The sequence below is a fragment of the Enhydra lutris genome, unplaced genomic scaffold, assembly GCF_002288905.1.
Source record: "Enhydra lutris kenyoni isolate GAN:26980312 unplaced genomic scaffold, ASM228890v2 scaffoldscaffold20, whole genome shotgun sequence".
NCBI lineage: Eukaryota > Metazoa > Chordata > Mammalia > Carnivora > Mustelidae > Enhydra > Enhydra lutris.
In genome coordinates, this window is record NW_019154104.1 from 719,696 (window position 1) to 732,288 (window position 12,593).

At 42.2% G+C, this 12,593-nt stretch overlaps 1 protein-coding gene across 3 annotated transcripts; it reads right to left on the reverse strand.

The window, feature by feature from the left end:
- Window positions 1-624: 624 nt before the first annotated feature.
- On the reverse strand, window positions 625-8,489 carry LOC111148564 (phosphatidylinositol glycan anchor biosynthesis class H). 3 transcript variants are annotated; one of them, XM_022505228.1, is made up of 4 exons: window positions 8,223-8,489; window positions 4,005-4,214; window positions 3,216-3,263; window positions 625-1,270 (listed from the first exon to the last, which is right to left on the reverse strand). In XM_022505228.1, the coding sequence occupies exons 1-4, from the start codon at window positions 8,400-8,402 to the stop codon at window positions 1,178-1,180; spliced, it is 531 nt and encodes a 176-aa protein (XP_022360936.1). In that variant the 5' UTR covers window positions 8,403-8,489; the 3' UTR covers window positions 625-1,177. The 3 variants fall into 3 exon arrangements, with proteins under 3 accessions (XP_022360936.1, XP_022360935.1, XP_022360933.1); XM_022505227.1 differs by having other exon boundaries at window positions 3,216-3,296; XM_022505225.1 differs by having other exon boundaries at window positions 3,216-3,299.
- Between the last annotated feature and the right edge of the window lie 4,104 nt (window positions 8,490-12,593).

Consider the following 12,593-nt stretch of genomic DNA (forward strand, 5'->3'; position numbering starts at 1 on the left):
CTTTGCAAGACTGGAAATTTTATAGCCATCTCTCATTTCTATTGCTGCCTTTCCCCCAGGATTTAGGAACTAGATGAGACATTTCTACCTCAAACAAGTCACACGTCATATGTACCACAGGCTCCAAACAACCCCTCCTGTACTGGTGTGAAATTACGGCTCTGGTTTATAATACCCTGAGTGTCTCCAGGCCCATGAGGATAATGTTATCCACCTGGGAGTTTAAAGAAAAAAAAAAAAAAAAAAAGAATTAGGATTCTAAGGAAAAAGCAAGCAAGGATGGAGCTGTGTTCACACTGAACTTGGGAGTCAAGCTATTTCCCCCACCCTATCTCCTTCCCAGCCCTTCAGGAATCCTCCCATAGTTTATTAATTCTACACAGAAGAAACTGCCTTATAATCAAAGGCTTCTACAGTTGGTATGTTTATCCTTTTTTAACATGTGTGGAAACCAAAGTCGAACTTCTGTCCAGCCTTTGGTGTCACCCCTCTTGGCAAAAGACGTTTTCGAAACCCTAGACAATGCTGACTAACAGCAGAGTATTAATGTGCTTGACATCCATGACTGCAATGCTGTGTTCATATTGTCAATAAAAAACAGCTGTGAACCAGGCAATTACTGTGTATGTTCTGGAAGGGGATCGATTTATTAAGACAGTCATCATAAATTAACTCTATACAGAACACAGAAGGTAGGTGCACAGAGACTGGTCTTTCGTAGGACATTTCTTCCTAGTCACCAGTACCTGAAGGGCTCGACTTTTGCACAGAGGTACTGTGTAGTAGGAAATTATGTTTCTTAAGAGATCTGATGTCAGTGTCCCATGTCTGCGCCACAAACTCTACAAAATGTAAACCTGCATGTGCTTAGGAATTTCACAAAGTGCTCTTTGTCAACGTTACTTTTGATATACCACTGCTTAAGGTCTCCCCTCAAACGATAAAGCAGGTAGAACCTTACAAGGGGATCACTAAAACAGACAAATACTTTGCTCCACATCACACAATGAGTTAGGTTTCCAGTCACCTGCTCTGTGGCTCTGAGCTCCACTGCATCCATCCTGGTTCTTAGAGCTGTGTCCACCAGATGGTTTATAATACAGAAAATAAACCAGCCACTATGGCTTAGGAGTCCTCTCCCATGGAAGACAATACTGGCCTTCTGAAATGCTGGGACTCATGGACTTGCTGATGCAGCTTTCTGGTGTGCCAGGATCTCCTGGCAACTCCTGTACACTTCAATCAAGCAGTCCAGGCGGGGCTTGGCACTCTGAATTCCAAAGGGAAGAAATGCAGAGTCAAGATGAACAAAAGAGAGAGCTTAGCGGTGCAGCAGCCACATGCAACCACAAGCTCTCCCCACAACAGGGGTCTAAACAGCTCAGGTGTGAGCTCAGAGAGGCAGGAGTTTGGGCCACACAGCATCTAACTGGCTAAGGAAGCAAGAGGGTAACAAACAACAGACCCTCTCGGAAATGTCACAAGCTGTGAGAGCCTTCAAGGACAAGAAGGGCAATTTAATATATAAATAGTAAAAAGTATTTTGTACAACGAAATGTGATACAACCAAAATTAAAAGTCACAGAATGGGAAAAATATATGTGGAAAGCATATTTAATAAAAGTTCATTATCTAAAATATGTAAGTTGTTACAAATATATAATCAATATCTAGACTTGGCTAATAGAGGAGATGGATAGTTTAAAACAAGAGGAAAAACAGGTAATTCAAGGAAAGATGAAAAATCTCTTTGTCATTTAAGAAGCGATTTAGAAACTTTAAATTCCCTTACCTACATACTAAAGGAAACAAATAATTAAACCCGCTGTTAGCCAAGACTGTAGAAAAACAAGTACAGATTCCCAAAAGTATGGTAAAGTCCAATCTCTGGAGCCAAATCTCAAACTGTAAAAATCTATGAAACTGTTCATAAGCTTTAATAAAATAATTTTGAGTGCGCCTGGGTGGCTCAGTTGGCTGAGTGACTGCCTTCGGCTCGGGTCATGATCCCGGACTTCCAGGATCGAGTCCCGCATCGGGCTCCCAGCTCCTTGGGGAGTCTGCTTCTCCCTCTGACCTTCTCCTCTCTCATGCTCTCTCTCACTCATTCTCTCTCAAATAAATAAGATCTTTAAAAAGTAATAATAATAAAATAATTTTGAACTGTAATGCAAAAGAATTTTAGCTTAGTAGTCTTAAATCCAAAGTGAGAAAAGGAAGGGCAATAAGGCAAAGTTAACTATATACATAAATAGTCTACATACCTATAATCCTGTTTGTGTATTTCGTGTAAAAGCAAGGCAAAAAATAGCCTGGAGATGATTTCAAAAGCTAGCAGTAGAGTGGCTAAATAAAGTGATACTTAACATGATAATATAACTATTTAAAATAATAATTATAATGGATTCTGTTGATGCATGAAAATATGTACATTTAAAAAGCAAGACATAAAAGGTGTAACAGTATGTGCAGATCAGTGGACATCAATGTATAAAATCATATATTGGCAGACTAACAAAATAGATGCATGGTGATTTACAGGCAGAAATTGCTATTTTTTTCTTTAAAATTTGGGTAAGTTTGTAATATTTCTGAAAGCCTGTATTTGCTTCAGAAAGAAACTTTTGAAATAACTAAAATCCTAACTTTGATTAAAAATAGCTGTCAGGGGGGATGCCTGGGTGGCTCAGTTGGTTAAGCAGCTGCCTTCGGCTCAGGTCATGATCCCAGTGTCCTGGGATCGAGTCCCACATCGGGCTCCTTGCTCATCAGGGAGCCTGCTTCTCCCTCTGCCTCTGCCTGCCATTCTGTCTGCCTGTGCTTGCTCTCTCTCCCTCTCTCTCTCTGACAAATAAATAAATAAAATCTTAAAAAAAAAAAAAAAAATAGCTGTCAGGGGGCACCTGGGTGGCTCAGTGGGTTAAAGCCTCTGCCTTCGGATCAGGTCATATCCCGGGGTCCTGGGATTGAGCCCCGCATCAGGCTCTCTGCTCAGCAGGGAGCCTGCTTCCCCTTCTCTCTCTGCCTACTTGTGATCTCTGTCAAATAAATAAATAAAATCTTAAAAAAAAAAAAATAGCTGTCAGATGTCCTCAAATACTCTTGGCAACTAGAGTTTACACTCCTACTGAGTATAAGTAGCAGTGGATATGCAGAAAACGGGGAAAGGTAATGAATTTTTCTGAAGAAACTTTAGACAACTGTTCTGTGCTCACCTGGAAGACAGGTACTACTTGAGATATCCCATGTGGTTCCACTGGGTCCTTCAATAAAATGCAGAGGTAGTAAATCACCTTCTGCTGTAAGACAATAAACCAAACAGCAGAGATCTAAGTGAAACTCACTTTGTTTTCTTTTTCTTCAAGGGAAGGCTAAAAGCTTTTTATAAGCAGTTATCTCTATTAGAACACTTGATTGCTTTTGAAGTGAAGAAAAAATATATTCTCATTCTCTAACGTCAGCAGCAACAACAATAAGAGGTGATTTTGATGGGTGCCTGGATGGCTCAGTGGGTTGGTGCCTGGATGGCTTAGTGGGTTGAAGCCTCTGCCTTCGGCTCGGGTCATGATCCCAGAGTCTTGGGATCGAGTCCCGTATTGGGCTCTCTGCTCAGCAGGGAGCCTGCTTCTCCGTCTCTCTCTGCCTGCCTCTCTGCCTACTTGTGATCTCCGTCTGCCAAATAAATAAAATCTAAAAAAAATAAAGTAAATTTTATTTTGAAGCTGGGCTTTTATTTTGAAGCTGGGATTTTGAAGCTGGGCTAAAAAAGTTGAAATGCTGACTCACTTTCTACGAAAACCTGCTATATCTCTGTAACAATAAAGGAATGGACCTTTCCAATGTAAGTTTCACTTTCATGGTTCATGGACATGCCAGCCAAAAAGGAAACACTACAATCCCAGAACCGAGTCTTCAAGTTTAATTCTTTGACATCAAGGTATTAAGACTCATTTTAGGCTACCTCCTCCAGAGAAATCTGTAATACTTACAACTTAACTACTTACCATGTAAATAGCCTCATTGATGACCACATCCTTCACCTTGCCCATCTCTATGAAGGTAGTGCTTTCTTTGCCAGAGGCATAGGATGAAGTCATCTGAATGCCAAGGGAGTCAATGATTAACAGAGTCTCCTGATCAATCTTGACAAAATGGAGGTAACCAAGCAGCCCTAGGAGGGTGATGAAGATGGCAGCAGAGAGGATCATGCTGTTCTGAAGAGAGAGCCAGACACAGGCGGTAAGATTACCAAATGGTCCTCCACACAGATCTCTGCTGTTTAACTGGTCCACTCCATGCAATGTGGAAAAAAGCCTGTGTTCTATGGTGAGTTGAAAAGATGGGAGGAACATGCATGGAGGAAGAGAAAATCACTTTTATTTTAGCTCTGCAGTGCTATGAAAGCATATGATGAAGTACATCCAGACAACAAATGGATAGGTGTAGGAAGAGAACCTCGATCACCAAAATAGTACCCACCATCACACCACTCTCAGAGGTTCTTCTTTCAAAACCGAAAATTAAGGACTCAGACCTTTTCCTCTCATGCTCCATCAGTGGAATATACAGTGCAAAAATCAGACAATACAATAATAAAATGCTTTAGCACAGTGTAGCAGACAGTACTCAACAGCCACTCCTCCTTCCTAACAGAACTTGGAATCATGATTGGTTCCCACTCCTGCCAATGACTGGTTTAGAAATGGACAAATGACACAACTCTGGCCAATACAAGAGGAGGTCTGCTGAAGGGGCCTCTGGAAAATGAAGCCCACCTTAAAAAGAGATCTAAGGAAGAAAAGGTCACTTCCTCTTGAGGTTTGATGCCCGAAACTACTATGAAACTACTACTACTCTGTCAGGCCATGTAGAAAGCCAGATTGAGGATGAGAATAACAGTGGAAGAGCAGTAACATGAAAATAATTAAAAGGCCTTTAAGAGCCTCTTATGCCCTCAAGAGCCCTCTTTCCTCCTGATTCCTTTGTTTAATAATAAAGATCACATCATCTGGAGCTCTTCTAGTTCTTTTGGGTAGTGACTAACTGATGTGGTAAGCCTGACTGAGTAGCTGAAATGACTACCTTATGTGTTAAAGGCTCAAAAAAGTGTATTTATTCCTTTGATTCTAAGACACATTTACAATCTTTCAACATTTCTGAAGTTGAATGTGTTTTTCTATTGATGTACATTTTTTTGTGCCATTCTTTTCTTTTCTTTTTTTTTTTTCCCAAAAAAGCTATTATTTAGAAGGATGGCACAGAGAAAAAAAATCACTGATGACCTAGAAACAAAACAGATTCAGTACTTTATGAATATCATTCCTCGATGGCAGAAGTATCTATACTTTATTACTGGTAAGATGCTCTCTCTGACCTAACCCTAATCACACTCTTCTAAACCCTCATCCTTGGGTGTCCATCCTTGTTAGGCCTGCATTGCTCAGCAAGCTGTACCAAGAATCTTGCTAAGTCGGTTTAGAGAGAATCTTTGGCCTCTGATCATTCTGGCCTGCCTTTAGCAAGAATCATGTCAAGTCAAGTTAGCCAGAATCCCCCTTTATCCCTGAGGTTTCTTTTCCATCATTTTCCATCCACCCCCCCACTGTGCTCCTTGGCTATCAATTCCCACTTGTCCTTTCTGTATTCAGAATTGAGCCCAATTCTGCACTGAGGTCACTCTTTCTCCTATTGCAATAGTTTCTGAATAAAATCTGTTTTTGCTGCTTTAACTACTGACTGCCTTTGGTTTTCCTTGAAAATACTTTTCTACTTCATTCCACCTAAAACACAGTAAGTATTTGATCAAGAGTCTGTTTGGGCCTGATCTATTTTTGTCTGGTCCACCCTGAGCTTGGAATGGTTTCACCAATTTTTAAATGGTTTAAAAAAGAAAGGAAAAGAAACAGAAGACTGAGACAGAGACCTGTAAAGCCTCAAATATTTACTATTTGGCCTTTTAAAGATAAAGTTTGCTGACCTCTGTGCTAGGTAATTACTTGTTGATTAATGAATGGAAAATGGAAAAATCTATGTGCTCGGTCTCTGATGATCCAGAAATATCTACTTTGAGTTAATTAAATGCCTAGTATCTAGTACAGTGTCTGGTTCATAGTCTGAACTCAATAAGCCTTATGGAAGAATAGAGAGAAATAAAATTCAGTCCTGGCCCTTACAGATGTGTAAGAGACAAAATTAATACACATAAGATATTTTTGGAGAATACTATAAAACTGGGTATAAGTACCTAAGAAAGGATTAAAAGAGAGAGCAAGAAAGACATCAAAGCACACAGGATATCCCATGAAGATTTCCAAGGAAGAAGGATTTTCACTGGTACAGAAGAGGTAGTGGTTATTGACAGATATACTTAATTGAGAAAGGGAAGAGGGAAAAGCATTCCAGATTGGAATAAATAAGGTAATAACCTGCAATTTTTTTTTTAAAGATTTTATTTATTTATTTCTCAGAGTGAGCACAGGAAGACAGAGTGGCAAGCAGAAGCAAAGGGAGAAGCAGGCTCCCGGCTAAGCAAGGAGCCCGATGTGGGGCTCGATCCCAGGACGCTGGGATCATGACCTGAGCCGAAGGCAGCCACTCAACGAACTGAGCCACCCAGGCGTCCCATAACCTGCAATTTTAATAGAACTGTGAATTTAAAAACCAGTTTGATTTGAAGCCCATGTTGCTATTTACTAGCTTTGTGACTTTGGGTTTTCTTCTAAGAAATGAGACATTCAGGAAAGCAGCTGGCAGTCAGGGGGCATTTAAGTAATTATACGTTCCCTCCTCCTCACATGACCACGTGACCAGAACACAGGCTAGTATTAAAATTCAACTACATTATAAATTAAATCTTTTTAAGGGGAGGGAGAAGGACTGTCTTGGCAACTTAACTACTTCAACTGACTTTTGAACAAACTTTTAGATATAGTTTGGTACAAATTAGAGCAGTCTTAATTCTGCTTATTATCTACACCAAATTACCATGCTCTGATCCTAAAAAAGCCAATGAAAACAAGATCCAAATTATAAATAGCCATAGCTCTGGTCAGATCACTCCTAGGATAGTATGTTCAATTCAGGGCACTACATACAAAACTAAACTCATCCTGAAAAGGACAATTAGGATGACTCCTTTTATTTGAGGGCTGTCACAAAGCTACTGCACGTGACCCTCACAACACTGTGAAGCTGGCATGGCAGAGAGCAATTCCATTTTAGACATGTGAAAACCGAGGCTCAGAAAATAGGAAGGAGGGGTGCTGGGTGGCTCAGTGGGTTAAGCCTCTGCCTTCTGCTCAGGTTGTGATCTCAGGGTCCTGGGATCAGCCCCAATCGCATCTGGCTCTCTGCTTGGCGGGGAGCCTGCTTCCCCCGCCCCCCACCTTTGCCTGCTGCTCTGCCTACTTGTGATCTGTCAAATAAATAAAATCTTTTTTTAAAAAGTAGGAATGAGTCTAGCAAGAACATAGAAACAACTCATCTCCAAAACTTCACAATTCTTTAGAAAGTACTTAAAAGTTGGGGAAGGGGTGGGGGGAGTAGATTACCTTGAAAAACAGATTAGGAAGAAATATCAAGCACATATTGTGGAGACAAAGGCAGTTCTTGAAGACTACAGGGGCGCCTGGGTGGCTCAGTAGGTTTAAAGCCTCTGCCTTGGGCTCAGGTCATGGTCTCAGGGTCCTCGGATTGAGCCCCGCGTCGGGCTCTCTGCTCAGCGGGGAGCCTGCTTCCCTCTCTCTCTCTGCCTGCCTCTCTGCCTACTTGTGATCTCTGTCTGTCGAATAAATAAATAAAACCTAAAAAAAAAAAAAAAAAGACTACATACGGTGCTGCTAGCAGTGACTCCTCTGAGGAGTGGAAGTGATGGATAAGGACGATCCACTTAATAGTTCTCGGAACTCCTGGAACTGAATTACCGTGGGCGTGTACTATGTGGAGCACATGCACGTTAAAGCCTTAGGTCGTTGTGCAAGGACTAACTAAATGTACGCTGGGTGGAACCGCAGCGCACCACCCACAAGACCCACAAGAGGGAGAGAGTACAGGTGTAAAAACTTCACTAAACGTTAAGAAAACAACTGTCCAGCGGCGGAACCAGCTAGTTCCCGCCCTCGGACCCAATAACAGGAGGTCCGGGCTCGACCCGATGACCCCAAAGACCCTTCCAAACCCCAGCACCCGACTCCGACCGCGGAAAGGGGCCGACCGGCAATTACCTCGCAGAGGGTGAAGAGTCCGTAGGCCGCTAGCCACACGGTGCAGGTGACAGCGGTGAGCGAGCGCAACGACAGCCGAGGGCAGCTGAGGCAGAACTCCCGGCAGGACGGGGAGTAGTAGCGGCGCTGCAGGGCCAAGCGACCGCCGCAAATATCCGAGAAGCTCTGCTCGTCCTCCATGGCCCGATCGCCCCCTTCCCACCCAACCGCGCCGCTCTAGTCCACCCGCCTGCGCCCTCTCGCCCGTCTGGACCCACTTCCGGGGAGCGACGTCAGACCCGCCCCTCCCCGCCCCACGCTCCGCGCAGCCGCAGCTCCGCACCGAGACACGAGGCGCGGGTTCGTTGGCGTGTGTTTCGTGTTTCCCGGCTGGGCTGTGTTTCTGCGACTGACTACTCGGAGACTCGCGGGGGGCTGACCCAACCGGCCGATTAAAACCGCTGTTAACGCGCTTTCGCTCGGCAAACCGTTTTCTATTTCTCAGCCAGAGTACGCCCCAGGGAGACAGTCCGCAGGTACAGACTCACTCCAGGCTCCCGCTCACTCACGCATTCGTGCGTGCACGCGTGCATTCCTGAGCCAGGCGGTTTTAAGTGCTGAGGATACAGCGCTGACCAATGCGGAAAGTCTCTACCTTCAAGCAGCGTCCTTCCTAGTAGAAGAAACAATATGGAAGTAATTTCAGAGAGTGCTGCTGGCGATAACAGGACGGGCAGGGGTGGCTTGGGGACTTGTGATAGGGCAGTCAGGGAAGTCTGAGGACACTGCACCTGCACGGACGAGAAGCCAGACTGGTCTGGGAGAGCTCTGCAGGAGGAATTTGCCGGGTTGGAGGGCCAGGAAAGACAAAGCCCCCGAGGCTGGAACAAGGTTGACTTCCTGGAGGAATAAAGTGGCTGACGAAAACTGAATGTGGAAGTTGGGAAGGTAGTTGCAGGGCTCAGATCCTAGAAGGTCTTGGGCCTGGTAAGAAGTTTGGATTTCAGTGGCTGGGAGTTCTTTCTTCCCAACCGCTGCTTGGAGCATTGAGGTAGATGAGTCCTGGCTAGGAGGTTAGCAAGAGAGGAAGATGCACAGGGTGTGGATAATAAAATTACTAAGCTCGTGAGTAATAGCGGCCTGTGGGTTCTTTATTTCTTTTTCTTTGGATGTGGCTTAAAAGTTGCTTGTGGCCCGTTAGAGTTACGGCGCTTCAGACCGGAGGCAGTATCTTGTATGAAAGAATGGCTCCCTCTGTTTATACAGATAAGTGGCCTAACAGTCTTTGCAGCTTTAAGTCTCTCTGATGAGTCAGGTTCCATTTTTCCATCTTCATGCCGGATTTTGTTTCCTTTTTTCCCCCCAAAGGATATTCTTCAAGTGTTACTTTGTTTTTCCAATTTTATTTCTATACCCTTAATCTTACCAAGCAATAGTGTAAATAACATGTGATGTCTTAAAATTATAAAAGTGATGTTTGCTTATTGTGGAAAATTTGAAAAATACAGAAAAGAAGAAAAAGCCACCCATATTTCCACCACTCAGAGAAACACTGTTGATGTTCTGAAGAAATCTCCAGTCCCGGAGCTCTTAACCTGAAATCCATGGATAAAATCAGAAATTTATCTTTAGTTTCATTATGTCTTAATTAAAATTTAACCTTTTTTTTTTTTTGGTTATGAATGCAGGCAACAAACCAATTAGTACTAGCAATACTTGTTACTCTGATAGAAAACGCAAATATTTTCATTTCACAATAATTGTTATCTCCAAATGTCATTTCCACTCATCACTACTTCAAAATTGCAGTAATTATTAGACCCACTTTTATATCTTACTAATCTGTCAATAGAGACACATACAACACATACTAAAAATATTTTGATAACTATTTTAATTCAGATGTTTTTAAAATCCTATGTATTGTATTCATTTTAAGACATTATGGTGATAAAGGTTACCAGATTTACAGAGGGTCTGTGACACAAAAAAGGTTAAGAACCTGAGCAAGTTCAGAAGGTTCACAACTATAGATCATAGAAAGAGAAAAAGGCACTTAATGTACTTAATTTTTTTGAATATTAAATGATTCAGGGTACATAGTGTGGTAATATAATTCCAAAATCCTTATAGCTCCTTTGTTCTTTCAGATCACAGTGTCATCTTAACTCTGTTCTGCAGTTTGAGACCTCAGTAGAAATTGAATTTCTATGTATTTGCCATTTAGCTAGATGCCATCCATGAAGTGATAAGTTCTCATGAATATGACCAAATAAAAAGGGCAAGAGGGAGGGGTCCCTGGCTGGCTCAGTTGGAAGAATATGTGACTCTTGATCTCAGGGGTGTGAGTTCAAGCCCCATATTGGGTGTAGAGATTACTAAAAGAAAATAAATAAGCTTTAAAATAAAAACAGCAAGGAGTGGTTGTTTTAGCTCTAAATGTTGGATTTCAAAGTATTGATAAGCCTCAGAAGTTCAGTAGAATATATCAGCAAAGAAGGACAGCTGATGAAAAGAGCTTAGACTTACCAATTAGCAAGTTTCTCCAAGAAAGTTTATGATCTTTTTGTAGGGTCACAACCAATACCCTAGTGAATTCCATTGTGGAGAAGCAGGGAAAGGAAGCTCGAGAAACATGTGTACTCTGTATTTATCAAGATAGGCTGTTATTTTAAAAACAAAACAACAAAAACACAATTTCAGAGGCTGAGCACAAGTGTTTAGTTATTACCTCTCTGTTCCACTTGGATGCTTGTAGTCAGTCAGATGCCTTAGAATTTCTGCCAAGAGGTTATTTGGAAACCCAGGCTTCTTCCAGATGGTGGCTTCATGATCCCTTGGGACCTTGTCATGCTCCTCTCCATTGGATCCTCTGTATCTGGCCAACAGATGAAGGGCAAGAATGGGGGATCATGCATGGGAGGGTTTTATGGCCAAGCCTTCCACCCACATTCCACTGGCCAGAATTTATTGACTTGCTTATATGTAACTTCAAAGGAGGCCGGGAAACATGGTTTATCGGTATGCCCAGAGGGGAGAGAGAAATGATTTGGTAAGAACAACTACTGGCCCGCCTTTGCTACATTTTCCAAAGAATACTGGCTACAAGAAACAGAAAATATATTTGAGAGAATTGAGCATTATGGTCATAGTACACAGAACTAATCTGACTTACTTTTAGTAAGATGGGTATTATTTCTACTAGTGAAGTTATTCTTGGAATGAGTATCTATGAACATGAATAGTTAGAAAAAAAAATCTGATCGAAGTGCCTGGGCGGCTCAGTGGGTTAAGTGGCCAACTCTTGATTCCAACTTGGCATGAACTCAGGGTCCTGGGATCCAGCCCTGCATTGGGCTCCACGCTAAGTGGGGAGTCTGCTTCAGATTCTCTTTCCCTGTCCCTTTGCCCCTCCCGCTCATGCTCTCTCTCTCTCTCAAATAATCTTTAAAAAAAAAATAAAAAAAATCTTAAAAAAAAAAAAAAAGGGGGACGCCTGGGTGGCTCGGTTGGTTAAGCAGCTGCCTTCGGCTCGGGTCATGATCCCAGCGTCCTGGGATCGAGTCCCACATCAGGCTCCTTGCTCATCAGGGAGCCTGCTTCTCCCTCTGCCTCTGCCTGCCATTCTGTCTGCCTGTGCTTGCTCTCTCTCCCTCTCTCTCTCTGACAAATAAATAAATAAAATCTTTAAAAAAAAAAAAAAAGGAATCTGATCAAACAATTCGGTTAACTCTATTTTTATGGCCCATGCTGGGTTCTCAAAACTCTTTTACAGAACCTTCATTTTTAGTATTTACTTGGACTTAAAGATTGAATAGTTGTTCTAAGAATCCTGTTTCATACTGTAGTTTTTATTCTATTTATTATTTTGTGATAAAGCATTAATGACTGCTGCCGCTGTGTTAACTGAAAGTAGGTCTCCTATTTAGGACCACTTAACAACTGGCATGAAGAAAGCAAAGGCCCATATAAATGAAAAGAAATTCCAAATAAATAGGTTTATAAAAGGATAAATATTTTCCATTACATCTCATTTGTATAAAAAGCCAGTGAAAAGAACTTATAAAACTTCTTGCAATTTAGTAAAGTTGATTGAGAAAATAATTCCCTTTCATTAAAAAAAGATAAATCTAACACATTTCATCTTTCTAGGTGGGATACATCACCCTCCCGGTATGTGGATGTGTTCACCAACCTGGAAGCTCTCCAGATCTCATGTTTTGGGGATTTTCTTGAGGTTTCATCATGTAGCCACAATGAATCATTAACCCTAGACACCATGGAGTGGCACTGGGGGAAGCTGTTACCACTCAAAAGGGATAAAATCCAAGCTCTGCACTCAGTCTTCTCTGCTACTACCCCAGTAGCAGGGCTGTAGCTCCTCCTAACAGC